Below are 22,119 nucleotides of genomic sequence, written 5' to 3'. Positions count from 1 at the left end.
TAACACTGTAAACTCCATGAAAGCAGTTCTTCTGAGCGTATACATTAACATATTATCACAGTGAATGCTGTGAAACCCAACGTGTTTTCACTTGGAATTTGTTGGCAAATAAAGCACAGTCCAATAAAATATCCAAATGTGATAAAAAGAATCTCTCAAATGTCTTCTGCTTCACTATGGCCTCAGCCCTATTTACATTAGTTATGTAGTATAAATCAGCATTGTCTAGGTAAGGATGAACTATAAACTATAATCCTATGTCAAAGGAACTACACATAATTATTAGACTCAACAACAACAGCCTTCTCAGAGCTTCGTTATGTTTTCTATGTTCACTTCCGACTCACCATAAATGCTGATCATTACATGATAAATATAAAAGAAAAGTGTTTTAGAAAACAAGAGGAGAGGAAAAAAAGCTTATTTGGCAATGTGCTGTTATTTATATACTAACACCTTTGAGCCTTACAAACATTCAATAGCATTTACAACTCATGCTATATCTATTTCAGTTATGTAGCTGCTCCCCCAAGAGCAGATGATCAAAGGAACAGAACAGCAGAATAAAATACGTATTAAAGTGGGCACTTATGACTGAATGAAAATTAAGTTTGAATGCAGCCTATTAAAGTGTTCATTAAAGAAATTCTGTCACAGGAGAGTCTCAACCACTAGTACCAATGACAGGCTGCTGCTGCTGAAGACCTGATTATATGAGAGTACAGTTTGCTTTGAAACCATAAAACGTGAAAATCAGGATGCTCAAACTGTAAAGATAATGTATAATAATTTACTAGGACACACTCAATTCTATTACAATAATAATAACATAGAAAACTGGAGCATAATCAAACTTAAGTTCAGCCAAGTATGCAGCTTTTGCTACCCTTTATGAACTATGATTCTCCACGGTTTAACTTATTAACAGAGACTGTAAATGGATTTAACTCATTAGTTTTCAAAGTGAAAACTTATATTTATTCCCAAAACTGAGGAATACTATGCCTGACAAATCTCAAGGTCCACTTCGCGTTAAGATGACATTCCAGCCCACAATTCAGCTTCTGCCTTCTCGGTATGAATAGTTTTTTGGTTGGGGACAAGGAAAGGGTGGAAATGTCCCTAAGATTCTTAAATATAAAGCACTACAAAATGTTTTATTTACAATTAACCTAAGATTTAAAAATCCGCCAAAACGGAATCAGAATGAGAAGAACATTTTATCAGGTCACACAGCTCCCAAAACTTAAGCTCTATTCAAGAACCACTGTTTGAGCAATAGTATCAATTTGTGGTTAAACAATCATTTATAGTGCCTACTCAATGTACATGAACTGCATTACTTATTGAGCACTGTTACCAAACTTGGAGGTTAAGTAGCTTTTAGTAAATTCAAAGTGGAGGGAAACAGAATTCAACGGCAAACAAAATTCTTGGAGAGATAGATCATTTGCTTAAATTTGACATAGTATAACCCCACTTTTGAAATTTTGGCAATTAAACTAGTTTTATTTCATTAGCTTTATACATATAAAAATGCTTACTGCTTTTCAGTAAATGGCACATATTTATAACTTCCAAGATACTTTTGTAAACACTGCCTAAAATAATACACACAAACCCAAACAGATCAATAACCTGCAAGTATTATTACCTTTTACGTATTTACTAAACATAATTCTTTATACATCTACTGTACATTTTCAATTTTTCCTTAGTTATTATTCCAACATACACAGAAACAGTGCTGGGGCAAATACACTTCCAAATGTCGCAATGGATGTGCCAGAATATACAGGACTTCAAAGTTCCTACTCTAATTCTTAATTTAAGTCGAATTCTGTCATTTTCCCCTTTTATTTTTAAAGTTAATAAATTATCATTAGAATAACTAGGTGAATCTCAAACATAAGTAAATAAATAGTGGAAATTCAGTCAAGTAATATTAAGACTAATATAATTAATTTTCATATTGTCTTTTCTCTTATTTTTGGAAAAACAGCAGCTGCCAACTTTTCAGTTGAGAACAAATTTCTATAGTTCTTATTTTATAAATTATTTCTTCTCAGGATTCTATATGAGCTTCAACCAGAAAGACCAACAATTTCTTTATTAAGAATCTGTGTTTAAAAAACATGTATACGAAGGCTTTAATAAGCTTCTCTGAAAAAATTAAAAATTAAAATTAAAAAAGTATCTGCCTTAGTTATAATTTTGCATTTAAACAAGCAATTTCAAAACACAAAGTTTAATGCCACTTTCTAAGTCATTGATTTTGACCAGCTTTTTTAACTGCTGTATTTGTAATATTACAAAATACAAGGCTAGTCTCAAAGAATTTTATATACTACATTAGAGTTCAACAAATGTTCTCTCCCACCCTCCAAAAAAGAACAGTGTCATCAATTTAATTTTGTTAGGAGTCACAAAATTTTTATTTAGGAAAAATATTCCCTTCAATGTTTATTAGATAATGAATCTTATTTAAATGAATTAGTTTACTTTCAGTTTCCTGCGTAGATAATGAAAAAGTATGCCTCTTTCCTTTCATAAGCAAATTGTGTTTGTCTCATTCTGCATGGCAGATAAGAAATTAATACTTTACTTCTTTCTACCTTAAAAGTTGAGATTTTCCTCATTATGAAATAGTTGTTGCTGTATGGATTACTGATGTATTGCTAAAAACAAAAAGTTAGTAAAGGATATGGACACATGGGGAACAAATCATAAACTACAATACTAGTTAATAATGAAATATATTAAACATTGTTTAAATATTAAACAGCAAAATACTCATTCTATATTAAATAAATAATTAAGATCTGAATTTGTCATATGGGAATATAAGCCAGTATCACCAATAATTGGGATGATCTAGTGCAAAGGGTAGCCAAAAAAAAAAAAAAAAAAAATCAACCAAACAAAAAAAAAACCAAACACACATACACACAGAAAAGAAGAGGAGGAGGAGGAGGAAACAACATTTAATACTGGGTATTGTTTTCAATAACAAACCAGTGATTCTGAATCCTTCCTGAACATTAAAATTACCTGGAGAACTCTGAAAAAAATACTGATGATGAGGTCTCATCCCAAATTAAATCAGAATCAGAATCAGGATTCAGGCATAAATATATTTTAAAACTTCCCAAATGATTCTATATGTAGTCTGGGTTGAGACCTACTGACTGAAACCTACACGCTTCTTACCTGACTCAGAAGAGTGTCCTATGAATAAATAAATAGAGCTTTCCTTTATAGGTGGGGCAAATAAGGGTGTCTCCAGTTCATAGTAACTTATGGGTAAGTCAAGTTATTAATGTACACTTCATTTCCATTAAGATATCTACTTATGCCTCTTTACTGCCTGTAATTCCGTATTCTCAAACTCCAAAACGAAGTATAATCAAACTACTTTTTTGTAATAAATCAGTTATCCTGAAAATACATTATTCATTCATGCATGTATTCACTGAATGCCTACTATGTGCAAGGCACTGTGTTAGGTGTTGCTATAGGACTGAGTCATGGGAGAATGAATAGTGATTGGCTGAAAATTTTGTTTTCTGTTTTTGATTTTTAGAATTAATGGCTATAAAATTAACTACCTGGACTTAAGGGACTGAACGATCCAAAACAAACAAACAAACAAAAAGTACATAATAAGGGTCTGATTTTAAAATACATGGTAAAGCATATTTGTACTTTTCTTAATGTTCCATACAGTATCTCCATAAGCTTTCAAACATACATAAGGCAAATTCAAAATAGAAAAATAAACCCTGTTTCAAAGTAGATGTTCCCAATTTTAACCATACTCTGTATCAAGTAAATTTCATATATAAGTACAAATACCAAAAATCTTTATGGAAAGGTAGTTCATGTCCACTTGTAGTAGTCTTAACAAGTAATCTTACATAAAAATATTACAGATTCTAGTCCTTAACAATTTCATCATGGAGAAAGTTTACACAATACATAATTTATTTTGAAAACAGATTTATATGCTGAGAAAGTCTAATGTGAACAAGTCTGAATTTTCTTGTATCTTCAAGGAGAGGGGATGCAGGAAAGAAAGGAAAAAATGGGAGCAAAATCTGTTCAAACCTTATAAATATACTAAAATATACTAATTTAAAATGTTAACTGTTTTCTTCTGAAGAGCCTTGTGAATTCCATGTGAACAAATATCTTTTCTATTTACTATTGGTATGGATTTTTGTGGTGACTTAAAAAATAAATAATAATTGCTTCTCATTTTTATGATAGCATTAAATTTCAAAAAGAGGTTTAGGTAATGTCAGCTGAAAAAAGAGCTAAGTGTTTACCAAAAATGTTAACCTAAGAGAGAATCACTGGGGAAAAAATAGAGAAAAAGATGAGGTAAGACTGAATGATTAACAAAAATTCTACTGGCAATAACAGTTAAGAAGAGTTAAGATTCCCAATTGCTTCTAAGTAGTAAAAGGTGAAAATCAAAACTCAAGGAAAATGGTCATTCATTGTACCTTGGATGCAATACTCTATCTAAAGTAGAGAAATAGTAAAATATTTTGCTAAGTTAAAATATAGGCTTTATATTTCATACCATATTGAATACACACATAAAAATACCAGTGATTTCATCTTGTTTCTGTTCAGACACTTAATTAAGCAATTGTGTTCTTTGGTGCCTGGGAGTTTATCAATATTTAGGGATAATGGAAGAAAAGAACTCCAAGATCTACAAGCCTATAGAACTAGAAGACTCAAAATCCTACACCATATAAAATAAGAAATCAAAGGAGGACTTATGAGAAAAAATAAGGAACTTAAAGTTACACTGTAACAGGGCTGATACATATTCCTTCCCCCAAATCATACTCTGGCTTCCCAAATAAAAAGTACTACAGCCTACTATGTTTTTAATCTGTGTTTTGAGATTTTGAATGAAAAGATATCACAGATAGAAATATATCATTCTAAGTTTTAAAATCACCAAAGTCAGTGAAAAGAATGTACATTCATTAAATGTGTTCATTTATAAGAAGTCTTGAAAAGGCTGAACAGTTCAACCAAAATTGAAGAATTGTTCTTGATTTTTCATTATTCCTTTTTAAATAAAGAGTAAGTGTAGATATAGTATACATAGAGGTTGACATTTTGATTCACTCAAAATAGTCACATCCTTTTGCTTGGTTTTGGAAGTTCCAGAGAATAAAATTTAATACCATTCATAACACAGAATTTTCAGTAAAAGGAATTATAGAGCAATGAAAAATCAGAAGCAAGTAAGGCTCAGAGAGCCTTATATCCTCTAAATATACACACATTTATAACCTGCATTTATTTTCTAAGGAAACAAATTTTAAGTAATGCTCATTTAACCAATGGAGAAAAAATTTCTATCAAAATATACAATTTCCATTACAGACTAGAAGGCTAATATTAAAAAAATAATTGTAAGCCAAAAAGTTTGCTTATATGGATGACAAGCATCACCCCTTTGAAGAACAAAGAATCAAATAAGGTCTTATAAAAGATCCATCTATGACCTTCTTCATTTGTAAGTTCCTGATAAATTCATAAAGCTTGAGTTTCAGTCTTTAGATCAAGGTATATCCATGCTTCTTAATCCAGATTTCCAGAAATAGAGGAACCAAATAACTCAGAATCTTAAGTGGGATTTATGCTTTACCATGTACCTGAAAAACAATATTATAATAGGTTAAAATAACTATAGGAATTTTAGAATTTTTAGAATATTACATGTAAAAATAAGCTGACATTTCTTAAAACTTAAAATCAACAATAGAACAGGATGTTTTGTTTTATAAGAAATTGGAAATTTGATACTGTGACCTTTGGGAATTTAAGGATTTCTGAAATAAGCTAGAGAACACATTCCTCTTACTAAATTCTATATAAGCTTCTAAGCTAGAATGATAAGCATTTCTCTTAATCAGTCATAATTAGATTAGATTACCTCAATCATTTGTGACTTTGAGGAAACCTATAACATCCAGTGACTTACACCAAGAAAGTTACAGATTTTAATGGGCACCTTAAAGAGAACAATAGATTTAGTGTTATTAAATGTGATCATATGCTGTTCTGAAATTGCCAATTACAAAACTTATTAATGTAAATGGCTTTAAGAACTTTATTTGTATTAGCAATTAAAATACATTTAAAAACTGAAATCTTTCATGAGCTATGACTCAAATGAATCCAGAGTTTTTCGGTGCTTGCAAAACACATAGGGTTCACTTAAACCAAGCTCCTTGGATAGACAGAAAATAATATTCAAAAGGGTCACACAGCTCATTAGAGCCAGATCATAAAACCAAGACTAAAATCTAGGCCTTCTGGCTTAGTTTAGTGTTCCTTCTAAAATAAAGGATATAAACCTTTTATTTCTAAGTAAATATATCAAAAACATTTGTTAATTGATCAGCATCAAATTAGACAATGTTCAAAGAAGGGAACTGGGAAATAAGGTTAATAACTTAAAGAAACTTAAAATTTAAATTAAGGAGTCAGAAAAATTACAATAAAGCCGACAAGCAAACTTTAGACTCAGAATTACCTGTCTAATGTTTCCCAAAACCGTAAGAAAACTGGTCTGTCCAAATGACGTTTGTGATAGCTGAGTTCTAACACGGTTACATCCCACTTCTGGACGTTGGGATCCAGACGAACTTCATCATACTTGAGATGGAAGGCTTTAACTGCATGGGAGGCGGGGTGGGAAGATAAGTAATTATTTTTTAGTCAAACTACAATCAAAATTATGAAAACATTTTAAAATTCCAATCCAGACAGTAACCAGAAACCTAAAAAGAAAAAACTTCAATCTCTCTTCCATGAATTGAAGATATATTATAACCAAAGTGGTAGAGCTTTCAAATAGATACAAAACACTATAGTATACTCAAATATATTTAATAAATATTTATTGAGGATTTATAAGTGCCAGCCACTGGAGACTGAAATGAGGAATAAGGAAAGATACAATGCATATGGTCTGGTAAAGGAGAATAAGAAAAAGATTATTCGAACAGTACAGTACAATAAGGAAAGTAGGGTATCACAGATAAAGAAGAGTGTAAGCATACCTAGGAGATTATTGCTGTTTGAGTTCCAGACCACCACATTAAAGCACTATCACAATAAAGTGAGTCATACAATTTTTTTGGTTTTAAAATACATATAAAAGTTATATTTACATTATACTATAGTCTATTAAGTGTGCAACAGCATTATGTCGAAAAAACAACGCACATACCTTAATGAAAAAATATTACTAAAATATGCTAACAATTATCTGAGCCTTCACGCAAGTAATAATCACACTGCTGGTAGAGGGTCATGCCTCCATGTTAATGGGTGGTGAATGATTACCATGATGGTTGCTGAGGGGTGGCTGTGACATACACCGGGGAAAAGAATCCCTATTCAAGACATGGTGCTGGGGAAATTGGATAGTCACATGTAGAAGACTGAAACAGGATCCATGTATCTCATCACTCACAAAAATTAACTCACAATGGATAACATGATCAGCAACTTTTCAAAAGAAGATAGACTAATGGCCAAGAAACATACAAAAATGCTCAACATCTCTAATCATCAGGGAAATGCAAATCAAAACCACAATGAGATATCACCTAACTCCAGTGAGAATGGCTTTTACCAAAAAGTCCCAAAACAACAAACGTTGGCGTGGATGCAGACCAACAGGAACACTCATACACTGCTGGTGGGACTGCAAACTAGTACAGCCTCTATGGAAAGTAGAATAGTGATACCTCAAAGAACTAAAAGTAGAAATACCATTTGATCCAGCAATCCCATACTGGGTATATTTATCCAGAGGAAAAAAAGACATTCTATAAAAAAGACACCTGCACTAGAATGTTTACAGCAGCACAATTCACAATTGCAAAGGTGTGGAAACAACCCACGTGCCCATCAATACATGAGTGGATTAATAAAATGTGGCATATGTGTGTACCATGGAGTATTACTCATCCATTAAAAAAAAAATGGTGTACTACCTCTTATATTATCCTGGATAGAGCTGGACCCCATTCTTCTAAGTGAAGTATCACAAGAATGGAAAAACAAACACCACATGTACTCACCATCCAATTGTTACTAATCGATCAAAACTTACGGGCACATATGGAAGTAACATTCATCAGGTGTCTGGCAGGTGGGGGAGGAGGAGGGAAGGAGGGGATGGGTAAATTCACATCTAACAGATGCGGTGTGCACTGTCTGGGGGATGGGCACGCCTGTAGCTCTGACTCGGGCAGTGCAAAGGCAATTTATGGAACCAAAGCCTTTGTACCCCCGTAATATTCTGAAATAAAAAAAAAAAAAAAAAGAAAAAAGAAAGCCATGAAGTTTGCCATATTGACACTTCCTTATATGAAAGACATCTCTGGAGCATGTGATGCTATTTGACATTTTATCCACACAGCAGAACTTCTTTCAAAACTGGAGTCAATTCTCTCAAACCTTGCTGCCAACTATGTAAATGTAATACCCTAAATTCTTTCTTGTCATTTCAACAAAGTTCACAGCATCTTCACCAGGAGTAGGTGCCATCTCAAGAAACCATATTCTTTGTTCATCTGTAAGAAGCAACTCTTTATCCATTTAAGTTTCATCATGAAACTGCATCGATTCAGGTCCACCTCCAGGCTCCATTTCTACTTCTAGCTTTCTTGCTGTTTCCACCACAGTGTTAGTTACTTCCTCCACTGAAGTTTTGAACTCCTCAAAGCCATGCATAAGGGCTGGAATCAACTTCTTCCAAATTTCTGTTAATGTTGATATTCTGATCTCCTGCGATGCATCACGAATGTTCACAATGGCATCTAGAGAGGTAAATCCTTTACAAAAGGTTTTCAGTTTACCGAGATTCATCAGAGGATTCACTATCTATGGCAGCTGTAGCCTTATGAAACAGATTCCTTAAATAGCAGGACTTGAGAACTGAAATTACTCCTTGACCCACAGGTTGCAGAACAGATGTTGTATGAGAAGGCATGAAAACAGCACTCATCTCTGTGCACCTCTCCAGCAGCACTCTTGTGTGACTAGGTGCACTGTCAATCAGCAGTAATATTCTGAAAGGAATCATTTACTCTCAGCCTCTGAGCAGCAGACCTCAACAGTGGGCTTAAAATATTCAGTAAACCATGTTGTAAATAGATATACTGTCATTCAGGCTTTGATGTCCCATTTCCAGAGCACAGACAGAACAGATTTAGCATAATTCCACCCCCACCCCCGACAGGGTCTTGCTCTGTCACCCAGGCTAGATTGCAGCAGCCTGATCAAAGCTCACTGCAGCCTTGAAATCCTGGGCTCAAGCAATCCTCCCGACTCAGCCACCCAAGTAGCTGAGATTACAGGCACATGCCACCATGCCTGGCTAATTTTTCCTATTTTTTGTAGAGACAGGTCTCGCTATGTCACCCAGGCACTCTCAAACTCCTGGCTTCAAGCAATCCTCCCATCTCAGCCTCCCAAAGTGCTGGAATTACAGGCATGAAGCACCTGCCAGGACAGATTTAGCATGATTCTAAGGACCCTAGGATTTTCAGAATAGTAACTGGCTTCAACTTAAAGTCACCAGCTATATTAACCCCTAACAAAAGAGTCGGCCTGTCCTTCGAAGCTTTGAAGCCAGGCATTGACTTCTCTTTTTTGGCAATGAAAGTCCTAGATGGAATGTTCTTCTAATAGAAGGCTGTATTATCTACACTGAAAATCTGCTGTTTAGTGTAGCAAACTTTACAAACGATCTCAGCTAGATATTCCACATAACTAGCTGCTGCTTCCACATCAGCACTTGCTGCTTCACCTTAGACTTTTATGTTATGGAAATGGCTTCTTTCCTTGAACTTCATAAACCAACCTCTGCTTGCTTCCAATTTTTCTTTGCAGCTTCCTTACCTCTCTCAGCCTCCACAGGATTTAGAGAGTTAGGGCCTTGCTCTGGACCAGGCATTGCTTAAGGGAATGTTGTGGCTGGTTTGGTCCTTCTATCCAGACCACTCAAACTTTCTCCCTATCAGCAATAAGGCTAATGTGTTCCAGTGGAGTAGCACTTCTATTTCTTTCAAGAATTTTTCTTTTTGCATTCACAACGTGGCTAAGAGTTTGGCTCAAGAGGCCTATCTTGGCTTTTGACCAGTCTTCCTCACTAAGCTTAATCATTTCTAGCTTTTGATTTAAAATAAGAGTTGTATGACTGTTGTTTTCATTTGAACACTTAGAAGCCATTGAAGGGTTAGTAATTAGTCTAATTTCAACACTGTTGTGTCTCAGGGAATAAGGACACTCAAGGAGAGGGAGAGAGAATGGCAGATGGGCGGAGCAGTCATACACACACAACATTGATCGATTAAGTTCTCAGTCTTCTAGGGGCATGGTTCATAGTACCTTAAAACAGCTACAATAGCAACATCAAAGAGCACTAGTCTCAGATCCCCATAACAGATATAATAATGAAAAAGTTTGAAATATTGTGAGAATTACCAAAATGGGACAGAGACACCAAGTGAGCACATAATGTTGGCAACATGGTGCCGATACATTTGCTCGATGCAGGGTTGCCACAAACCTTCAATTTATAAAAAAACACATTATCTGCAAGGCACAATAAAATGAGGTATGCCATTACCTTACACAGACCATAATTCAGTCAGAAAAGGATTTCATAGGCAGTGATGTTAATCTAAGACCTAAAGGTCAAATAAGAATTAAGCAAGCACAGAACAAAAGGAACCCAGTGAACGAGACAACCATGCTCAAAGAGAAAATGGATTAGCCTAAAAACTCAAGAAATGTCACAGAACTGCATCATGCAAACAAATGTAGGGAAGGGGTAAGTAAGACCACAGAGGTTCAAAATGCTGGGCTCGCAGGCTACACTGAAGAGTTTTGACTTTTATCTAAGTGACATGGAAAATGATTGTTTAGCAGAAACTAATGATACAATTTAATAATCTAGAGGATAAAGAGACTTCTTCAACAGGGTAGAAACTATAAATGGTAACAGAGTATTCAACAGATAACTGGGGAATGAGAGAGAACTCACGGAACTTGGTTAAGAAAACTGCAAGGTATTTCTTTTGGTTTTGGTACGTATTGTATATGAGATTCCCTTCTTGATTTCTTTTTCAGCTAGTTTGTTGTTTGTGTATAAAAGCTCCACTGACTTTTGTATGTTAATTTTGTATCCTGCAACTTTACTGAATTTGTTTATCACTTCTAACAGCTTTTTGATAGAGTCTGGAGGACATTATGTTACATGAAATAAGCCAGAACAGAAAGTTAAACAATGCATGTTCTCACACATATATGGAAGCTAAAAAAAAACTGATCTCATAGTAGTAAAAAGTAGAGCAGAAGATACAAGAGGCTGGGAAGGGTAGGGGGAATGGAGGGATCTGAAGAGAGACTTGTTTAAAGCGTACAGAATCGCAGCTACACAGAAGGAATACGTTCTAGGGTTCTATGCCACGGTAGGGTGACTACATAATTTACAAAAACATAGCTTTAAATAGCTAGAGGGAGAATATTAAGTGTTCCCAACACAAAGAAATGATAAATGTTTGAAATGATGGATATGCTAATTACCCTGATCTGATCATTATACATTATATGTATCAAAACATCATTGTGTACGCTATAAATATGTACAATTGTTATGGCAAGCTTGTGTCAATTTTTAAAAAGAAAATTTTAAAAAATAGGAAAAAGATGCAAACAAAGATATACCTAACATTTAGTGAGTGCCTGCTACATCTCAGTGCACTATTCTAGGCACTGAGAATACAACAGTGACCAAGACAAAGTCTCGGCCCTCAGGGAGTTTATATTCTAAGACTCAACAATTAAACAGATAAATTTACTATATTCAGACAGTACAGATACTACTGAAGGAAAATAAAATAGGATAAGGAAATACATAAAAAGTATGTGGGAAGTTTTTTTCAATAGAGTTGGTTCAGGGAAGGCCTCTTGAGGCGATCACCTAGAAGTAGATAATTGAAAACGTCTCGACAAGATTTGGGAAAAGGATTTCAGGCAGAAGAAAAAGCTCACACAAAGGTCTGAAGATGGGGGCAAGCTTGGAATGAATGCCCTACCAACAAGTATAATTTTTAGAGACAGGGTCTCACTATGTTGCCCAGGCTGGCCTCAAACTCCTGTGCTCAAGCAATCCTCCTACCTCAGCCTCCTGAGTAGCTGGGATTATAAGTGCACGTTACCACAGCCAGCCTAAGTCTAACTTTTTTTTTGTAGGCAATGGCCTATACATAGAACCATCTCAGCTATAGAAATCTGAATTTTATTCCAAAAGTGATAGTAACCCACTAGAAAGTTTAGAGAAAGAAGGTAAAATGATGTGATTTTCATTTTTAAAACATAACTGAGTGTTGGGCAGATAGATGATAAACTCTATGGCAAAATTTCTCAATTGATGTGCACTGAAAACAGTTAATAGGTGGGCCATAAAATAATGTTTACAATCTTTCTCTCGGTAATAACCCAATTCAATCATCCCACCAGTTTATTATTACATTTCCAAAGAGTTTATCATCAATGAAGCTTTTGTTTTACATGTATACATGTAAAATGTTTACTTTTTTCCCCAAATTTTTACTTTTTTACCAGCATACGGTTGTTACAATCATTATTATCACCTGGTATTAGGGGTGTCTAAAGAGAAAACATTTAACTGGGCATTTTTTCTGATAGCTACTTTATGGATTGCTTGTTACATATTGGCTTTTGATGTTAACAATGAAAAATTCTTGATAAAAATTTAAAATGAATAATTTGTGCACAGGAAAAATACACAAACATTATTTCTACATTATTTACTTTTAGAAACAAGTGTTTCATGGACACAAATTATTCATTTTGAATTTAAACAAATTCATTAAAGGGGCTATATGTTATAAGGTTCAAAAGCCCATTTTCAAAATACTTATTTTATATGTGTAAAATACATAATTTTGTCAATTATTAAGTTAAATGTAAATAAACATTTTAATACTTTCTATACTCTTACTACATGTTTTCCTTTCCAATTTGTTTGATGATTTGTTTTAATTCATTCTTAAGAATTCATATAAGACACATTTTAAACAATGACTTAACTGCTCCTACCACTGGGGCCTGAAGACTGGCTCAGCTGGCATCCAAGTCCCCAGCAAAACTTTACCAGTCTCAACTAATAATCATACCTAAGCCATCAAGGAAATCACAGATACCACTGACCCCATGTACTTCTGAAAAAATCATATAAAGGTCACACTACTACTGCACACAAAATCAAATCCAAAGTGTCCTACCCAACCAACAACACATATACATCTTCAGGAAAAAAATTCTTCCCTATGAAACCAATTTCAAAAAACCAGAAGTGAATGCTACACCAGATACGCAGACATCAACAGAAGGAAAGAGGAAACTTGAAAACGCAAGGAAATGTGATACCACCAAAGGACCACAACAGTTGCCCAGCAACAGACTGGAATCAAAAAGAACTCTTCGAAATGCTAAAGAATTCAAACTACTGATATTTTAAAAGTTTATGTAAGATGCAAGAGAAATCTGGAAACCAATACAAAGAAATCAGAAAATCAATTCAGGATATGAATAAAAAAATGTATCAAGGAGATAGATATCTTAAAAAAAAAAAAAAAAAACAGAAATTCTGGAACTGAAAAACTCATCAAAGAAAATACAAAATACTTTTGAAAGCTTCAATAATAGACTAGACCAGACAAAAGAATGAAGCTCAGAACTTCAAGACAGGTCTTTTCAAACGATCCCATCAGACAAAAATAAGGAAAAAATAATAAAAAAGAATGAAAAAAGCCTTTGAGACATCTGAAACTACATAAAGCAACCAAACTTAAGAATTCCATCAGTAATTTCTGAGGGGGAAGAGAGCTCAAAAAGGGTATTTAGAATTAAGGGAGGAGAGAACCGGGAACATACACATACAGAGCTGACCCTTGAACAGCACAGGCTGGGAGTGCACAAGCCACCTACACACTGACCTTCCTCCACCTCTGCCACCCCTGAGGTAGCAAGACCAGCCCCTCCTCATCCTTCTCCTCCTCCTCTTCAGCTCACTCAATGTGAAGATGATGAGGCTGAAGACCCTTTATGATAATCCATTTCCACTTAAGGAATAGTAAATATATTTTCTCTTCCCTGTGATTTTAATAACATTTTCTTAGCCAGGCGCGGTGGCTCATGCCTGTAATCCTAGCACTCTGGGAGGCCGAGGTGGGCGGATCACTCGAGGTCAGGAGTTCGAGACCAGCCTGAGCAAGAGCGAGACCCCGTCTCTACTAAAAATAAAAAGAAATTAGCTGGCCAACTAAAAAATATATATAGAGAGAAAAAATTAGCCGGGCATGGTGGCGCATGGCTGTAGTCCCAGCTACTCGGGAGGCTGTGGCAGGAGGATCACTTAAGCCCAGGAGTTTGAGGTTGCTGTGAGCTAGGCTGACGCCACGGCACTCACTCTAGCCCGGGCAACAAAGCGACATTCTGTCTCAAAAAATAAATAAATAAATAAATAAATAAATAAATAAAATAACATTTTCTTTTCTCTAGCTTACTTCATTGTAAGAATACAATATTTAATACACATAATATACAAAATATGTGCTAATCAACCGCTATCAGTAAGGCTTCTGCTCAACAGTAAGCTATTAGTAGGTGTTTGGGAAAAGTCCAAACATATACACAGATTTCAAAGGCACAGGGAGTCAGTGCCTCTAACCCCCACATTGTTCAAGATTCAAGCATAGTAGATAGCCAGAGAAAAAGTAGCAAAGGAATCTGAGATAAAGTATAGCAAATACTTGGAAAACAACTTTTAAAAAGGAGGACATGAGTCAACAGAGTAAAATCCTAATAAGAGGTCAAAAGTCTCCAATACTTAGGTCACTGGTGGCTTTGGTGGGAATAGTTTTAGTGGAAAGCAAGGGGCAGACTGTAGTGGATTTGAACAGAAATTGAATAGAAAGTGAGTTAGTAGAGACAATCCTTTCAAAAGCATAGTTGTAAAAGGAAAAAGAGAAGAAACTAGAGGAAAAGGGTGAGGTCAAGGGTAAGGGTTTTGTTTTGTTGTTTGTTTTAAGATGGAAGGGGAAAGAGTATTCTTAAATGCCGAAAGAAAAGAGCTAGAACTGAAGGAAGGTTGAAGAGAAACAATCATTCATAAAAGAAAATCAATGACTACCGTTAAAAAAATTCTCTAAATTCTTATCTAAATTTTGGAAGACTAACAATTTGAACAAAAACAAAACACTGCTATATTCTTAAAGAAATTCAGAAAGCATCTACATCTTGAAGACATTCTAATTTTTTTGTTATAATACTATTCAACAAGGCAAGCAAATACGCAAAACACAGAATTTGCATTCAGTGACATTTTACTTTGATTAAAATTCCCATTCTATTTAACTTTCTATTTACCAACTCTACGTATTGCTTAAGTTTCAGAAATAACATTAAAAGCTATCACAATGTCAGTAGTATTCAAGTTCATTTTTTTAAAATGAATGAAGGTACTAGAACAACAAATGATTAGAACTTTCAAGCTTGGGCAGTTTCTATGGAGGAATGGTGTTACCACTAACAAAAACTGGGGTTGCTAAAAATGCTGGATATTTCATAGTCGACATTCATAATAACTAAAGTTGTAATTTCTAATAAACATATTTATTAGAAGTTATGAGAATGACTTTTTGAAATTAAATTTGCCAATGCTAATTTAATTGAATACCCAAATAACTGTTAGAATACTCCCTTTCTGCAAAGAAAAAGGCTAAATTAATCTACTTTTGTCATATCAATTTATGCCAATATGTTTAATAAATACATAAGCTACATGAAATAATTTACTCAGCAGATATTCAGTGAAAATCCCCCTATGCCAGGTCCTCTTCAGTGCTGAGGACACAAAAGGTGCATACGGCAGGAAAGGTCTCTTCCATTGTGGGACTTACATTCCGACTAGGGAACACTTACAATAAAGATATCAAAATTAGAAAATGTCAAGGAACATTAAGTGCTATCAAAAAAATAAAATGGCTTAGGGAGCAACTGCGAGTAGGTGATGGCTACTTCAAACAGGATGATTAGAGAAGGACTCTAAAGAGAGAACACTTGAGCTGAAATCTGAATGAAGAGAAAAAGCCAATCATGCCACAATCATTCCAGATGATGGGAATAGCTAGTAAATGTCATTATGGCACTTTAAGTTATGGCTAAACATTTCTGTTCAGCAAAAGTCAACCCATTTAAAACTGGTATCAATTTTAGTAACAATGTATGGACATGCAACAATATTAATTTTGAAGTAACCTAAAAAATAATTATTAATGTTGCAGGATAGGCAATATTCACTTTTAGATAAAACCATAAAGTATAAATGGATAAAAAGGCTTTTTATTAAGTATTTCACAGGTGCTGAAAAGTTCACATTATATGTTACTTAATAGCAACTCATTGATATACACGTCATACATGCAGAGCCATATGGCTCTTTCTCTTAAATAAAGCGAGAACATTTCTATATTGGACAAGCAGTAAATACAAAGAGAATCTTACTTTTAGCAAATATGTCAACTGGTGATCCATCAGGCAAAAGCCACGGCCAACCTTTGAACTGCCATGCAGGACCCTGCACAAAAACTGCTACAACCCGGTCCCTACAAGTAGAAAAAGGGATGGTGGGGGAGAGAGGGAGAATATCCCAAACTTTAGCTTTAAGTTACTACAAATCCTTAAGGAAAGAGTTTCATAATTATCCATGTGATATAATCTCCTACTGATCCTTCTGTGAGACAAAAACAGTAAGTACATGACCAGCTTTTCAAGATGACGTTACCATCACAGCACATCAATGACTGCTACACTTCCCATGCATCTACACCTAAGTCGCCTAGTATGTTTAAACACAATTATATACACAATACTTTTGTGTAATCTTTTTAGCCTTTTCTCTTCCCTTCTCTTAGAGTAGGGGCCCACTTTTCCAATGCAATAGGAACAGTATTTGATCTATTAATCAAAACAGTTTGGTTTTTTTAAAAAATCATTTAAAATTCAAAAACATCTTAAATATTTTACTTAATCAAAAACATGACATTACATTAACTCTAGAGTTCTTCTGATTACTTGGGAAGTAAACTGAGGACAGAAACCCACCATCGAGACTTTTGTAATTTTCCAACTGTTTCACTCACTCTAAATTCTTTAAGATTTTTTTTTAAAGCCCTTGTTTTTCCAACCACTCAACCTAGTTTTCCCGGGAAGAACAAATCTCTTTGTAGGCCCTCATATTTCATTATTTTAAATAGTATTTAATTAAATTGAGAAGTTATAGTAAGTACTGCCATAAATAGTTTAAGCCTACAAATAAAGAGGTGGGAACAAAACAATAACATCAACAATGACTATTTACATTAGTAATACGTATTATGAGCATTTACTACGTGCTAGTGCTGTTTTTAAGCACTTTATGCATTACTTATGATGTTAACACATTTAATCTTCAAAACAATCCAGTGAGGTGAATACTATTACTATCCTCATTTTAAAGATGAGAAAACAGAAGTGCATGGGCATACTAGACAACAAAACAGGAAGGGAGGAAGGAATAAGGGGAAGAAAAAGGAGGAAAGAAGGAAGGAAGGGAGGGAGGGAAGAAAGGAGAAGAATAAATTATTAATCTTGGCACTGTGTATGCTATTATTTCTACTCGAGGATGGATAAATCATGAGAATAGCCATCTTAAGTATTACTATGAAGATAGTTTTGACCTTGCAACTCTGTGGAAGGGTCTTGGGAATGCCCAGGCCAGTAGACCACACTTTGATAACCACTGCATTAGATGAAGACTCTATACATCCAACAAAACATTAAACCAGGGTTACCTTCTATTCAAGTGAAAGACCTACAGCAGCTATCAAAGCTGCTGTGAAAAATGGCAAGCTTAAAATTCTTAACCTGCTCAAAATCTCTGAGGCTAAAATTAAATCTTAAATAAAAAAATCCCCCCTTTCACAGGATACATGCCCCCAAAAAGTCAAAATCATCTTTGGTAATGGAGGACACTATTAATCCCTCAGTTTTATGATGTAACTCGTGCCACACAACAGTTAAAAGCCCAACGTGCCTGCCAAACTAAAGGGGATTTGCTAGCTAGAGGTCACCCAGATCCTGTCAGGTCCCATAGGATCAACAGGGAAGGAGGGTAACACAAATGCTACTCCCCATGAATTCTTTAAAGGACCATTAAAGGAAAAGGAAAGAAAGAGGTAGGGGATATGTTATTCCTGGGCCACGACACCAATGGCTGCAGACCCCAGCTAACAGAGACAAGCCGTATTTTAAACTGGTGATGGCACCTGTACACACTGTCTGTACTATTTTCTACAAATAACAGCAAACATGTAGTATTAATACAAATGGGGTAACTTTCCTACTTGGTTTTAAGCTTAATATCTGAAATTCTCGTCTTACTCACTTTATATATTACTCAAAGTATCTGTTGGGTACCAGGAGAAAATGATAAAGGAACCCTTTATTCTTTAGTAAATTTTTAACATACTAATGTTATCAACGACTTACTTGACTTCCTGTCTGATCACTAACCAGTACTACACAAAAGTAAATTTCACCTAATGTGCCACGTGTTGCATTCTCTGTATCACAGATACGTACTTTCACACTTTGAATTTTTATTCCATCTTAATGAATAATTTAAAAAGTTATATATCTGAATTTATAGGCACTTTATATTATAAAGAGCTTAATATTTTGTTAAACAATATTTTAATGCAATAAAAGAGCTAAACCATGATAAAAGAGCTTATTATTTTTCTTACATTATGCCCTTACAATAAAAGTAACTATGCCCTCACTTATCATTTCTTATCAGAGAATTTGAATTCTCCAAACCAAAAATCTAAAATATAGGACCTTAAAACAACATTAGTCTAATTTGTTGCATTCTAAAAGCTGATACAAAACAAATGAACAAGCAGAAAGAATGTTTTTGCATGTATGTTTTCCAGAAGTTAGAGTGTTTCTTCTCATAAGATAAAGTTTACCTACCCCAAATAAAAGGTTATTTAGGTGTTACTAGAACGTTAACATTATTGATGACCAAATTAGATCTATATACATTAGCCCAGTTTTCAAGGATAGTTTCTATTTAGAATCCATGACAAACATTAATGAGTATTTTAAAAATACAGAGTATCTTACCAGTCTTGCGGCATAAGTTTAAGGGGCTGGTCTACTACTCTGTAAGGGACTGTGACACTAAGTGCAGTGCCCCCTGGCTGCATCTGGTCTTTTCTTCTCTGTATGAGTGTTTCATTTTCTCGTTGACAACCTTGTTTCTTTTTTTCATCTGATGGGACAAATCTTTGAAAAATAGATGAGAAAAAGTCAAATGTATTCAATGTGATGAAAATGGTAAAATAAATTATATTTTGAAATAATTTTTAAACATCATTGTAAACTAAAGACATTTATTTTTAAAGAAACCTACTCTGCATATACACACCATAGTGCTCAAACAGTATGGGTCTCTCCCCCACCGCATGCCAAATGGAACTCAAGCTCACTTAGACTCTAAGTTGGGGTGTCTGTACGTGTGTGTGCATGTAAACATGCAATTTATAGTCCTTCAACTAACACTTCGCATTCTCCACACTAATACTTAATTTCTCCAATGCTAGTACAGGGAAACTTTATGACAAAGGGAAACTTTATTAAAAATCAAAAGGTCACCTGAAGGCCGGGCGCGGTGGCTCACGCCTGTAATCCTAGCACTCTGGGAGGCCGAGGCGGGTGGATCGCTCGAGGTCAGGAGTTCGAGACCAGCCTGAGCAAGAGCGAGACCCCATCTCTACTAAAAAATAGAAAGAAATTATCTGGCCAACTAAAAATATATATATAGAAAAAAATTAGCCAGGCATGGTGGCGCATGCCTCCCAGCTACTCGGGAGCCTGAGGCAGTAGGATCACTTAAGCCCAGGAGTTTGAGGTTGCTGTGAGCTAGGCTGACGCCACAGCACTCACTCTAGCCGGGCAACACTGTCTAGCCGAGATTTTGTCTCAAAAAAAAAAAAAAAAGTCACCTGAAATGAAGAAGCTACTAGGCTTCTTCACTGGGAAACTTAGCCAATTCAGGAGCTTCACAAAACACCCTTTTTCACATTTTATGCTTCAGCAAAATTACAAAAATGCCATCAAACTTTGAAGTTGCTTTGAAAATTTTAAAGTAGGAAAATTAAATCAGTGTATGCCAATAGTCTGTTTTAGTAAATACCGCTAGTATTATCAACTGGCAGTATTTTTCAACTCTACTTATACGATTCAAATTCTCAAAACAGATAGTCTCAAAAATAATTTAGCAATCTGGAGACCTACTGCCAGCTCTATAATTTGCTAGTGTTCACAAAGCATTTCAAATAAAACAGTCTCATTTTCTAAATATATATAATCCTAACAGTCTATTTGCATATTTTATTAGCTACGGGCTAATCCCTCCAAGTAAATGGGGCAATACGATCACTGCATTGAGAGTATCACTATGCTTCTAAAGTTTAGGAGAAATGAAAGGGTTAAAGGGCAAAGATGATGCATGAGAGCCTGTACCATGGTGGAGTTCCCTGAAAATTTTCAATACCACATATTAGATTCATCAGATAGTGATATTAATTTTATAGTTTTTAAAGATTTTAGTACATGGTGATCATGTTAATACTGAACTTTGTTTTTGAGCTGATTGTTCTGACATCCATTTCACATCTGATGAAAAAGTTAAGATTTCCATATCATTTTAAAATTTTCCCCAGGTAATCATTTGCTCCCTATGGCTTTTGGTTATTTTACTTATTAATCAAGCTCACTTAGAAAATGCCAAAGACGGTACTAATACTTTCAATAATGAAACACATTATTTTAAAAATTTAATATATTAACATATGCATTGTTGGAAACTGAGTTCTAATAAAAAGCTACAACTAACAAAAATGTTTTAAGTGAACAGTATGCACAATACATTGTGTTATAAGTTATGTAACATACATAGTTGTACAAAACACAGTCCCTGCCCTCTTGAACTTATGTTCCAGAGAAATAGAACAAAGAGATTTTACTGCCAAGAGAAATGCTTTGCTTTAATTTATCTCAGTCTATATCTAAATGGGGTTTAAAATTTTTAAATTCTTAAGTATAATGTTGCATCTCTTTTTCTAGCTTCTGAAATTATAATATTGTGTGAAAGTATAAATTTACTTACATAAAATTACTTATAAATTTTAATGAATGAATTATAAAATACATATTATATATGACTGATCTATTGTAACACCCAACTAATAAAAAAGTCTATCAAACACCTAATTCGACTTCTGATGCCTAAGAAATAAGAGTAACATAGGATTGCATGTTTATACATTGGTTGATGTGTCTTATTAAAGTTCAGAGTCATTTATCATGGTTTTTAAAATTAACCATAATCCTAGAATTTTTACACGACTTAGCATTTTAATTTCTGATAATATCTAGGTATTTCCTTAGAATAGTGGCCTTCTCTGTTAGCAGAAAAAAAATTTCAAAATGCTTTTCAGTTTTGATCTCATTAGATATCAAAAGGACTTATCTTATGACCTCTTCTCCTAAATTTAAATCCACTAAAAAGATTAGTATTACACATCTAGTCAATATAAATTTTACCTGTTCACCCTACAGTAGTTCATCAAATCTAAAACACCAATGACTGTGAGATACACCATTATATTGTACCACTATGAAAGAGAAAAAACAATACTGTCAATTAAACTATGACAATGCCTTAATGATATTCTACATTAATCACAGCCATCATCCCTCTAGAGAACTGGCTATTTCTCCTGGCTTGGAATGCCCTGCTTGATGTAAGTGGTAGACAATCATTTTGCATGTATCTCAGGAACAACAACAAAAAAACCAACACAGCTTCAACTACTGGTACCTTTCTTTCTTAGGTTCCCTAAAGAACTTGGTTATTACCTGTTTTGC

General features: G+C 34.5%; 1 protein-coding gene across 1 annotated transcript in view; it reads right to left on the bottom strand.

Annotated features, from left to right (window-relative positions):
• Window positions 1-776: 776 nt before the first annotated feature.
• CDC73 (cell division cycle 73) overlaps window positions 777-22,119 on the bottom strand; it is a 127,578-nt gene continuing 106,235 nt past the window's right edge. Inside the window, exons 14-17 of the mRNA XM_045536353.1 lie at window positions 19,312-19,473; window positions 16,648-16,748; window positions 6,569-6,710; window positions 777-5,684 (exon numbers count right to left, since the gene is read on the bottom strand). Coding sequence (XP_045392309.1) covers window positions 5,648-5,684; window positions 6,569-6,710; window positions 16,648-16,748; window positions 19,312-19,473 — 442 coding nt within the window. The 3' untranslated portion in view covers window positions 777-5,647. The remainder of the gene's footprint in view (window positions 5,685-6,568; window positions 6,711-16,647; window positions 16,749-19,311; window positions 19,474-22,119) is intronic.

The sequence above is a fragment of the Lemur catta genome, chromosome 23, assembly GCF_020740605.2.
Source record: "Lemur catta isolate mLemCat1 chromosome 23, mLemCat1.pri, whole genome shotgun sequence".
NCBI classification, from domain to species: Eukaryota; Metazoa; Chordata; class Mammalia; order Primates; family Lemuridae; genus Lemur; species Lemur catta.
This window is presented reverse-complemented; position numbering and strand designations above follow the sequence as displayed.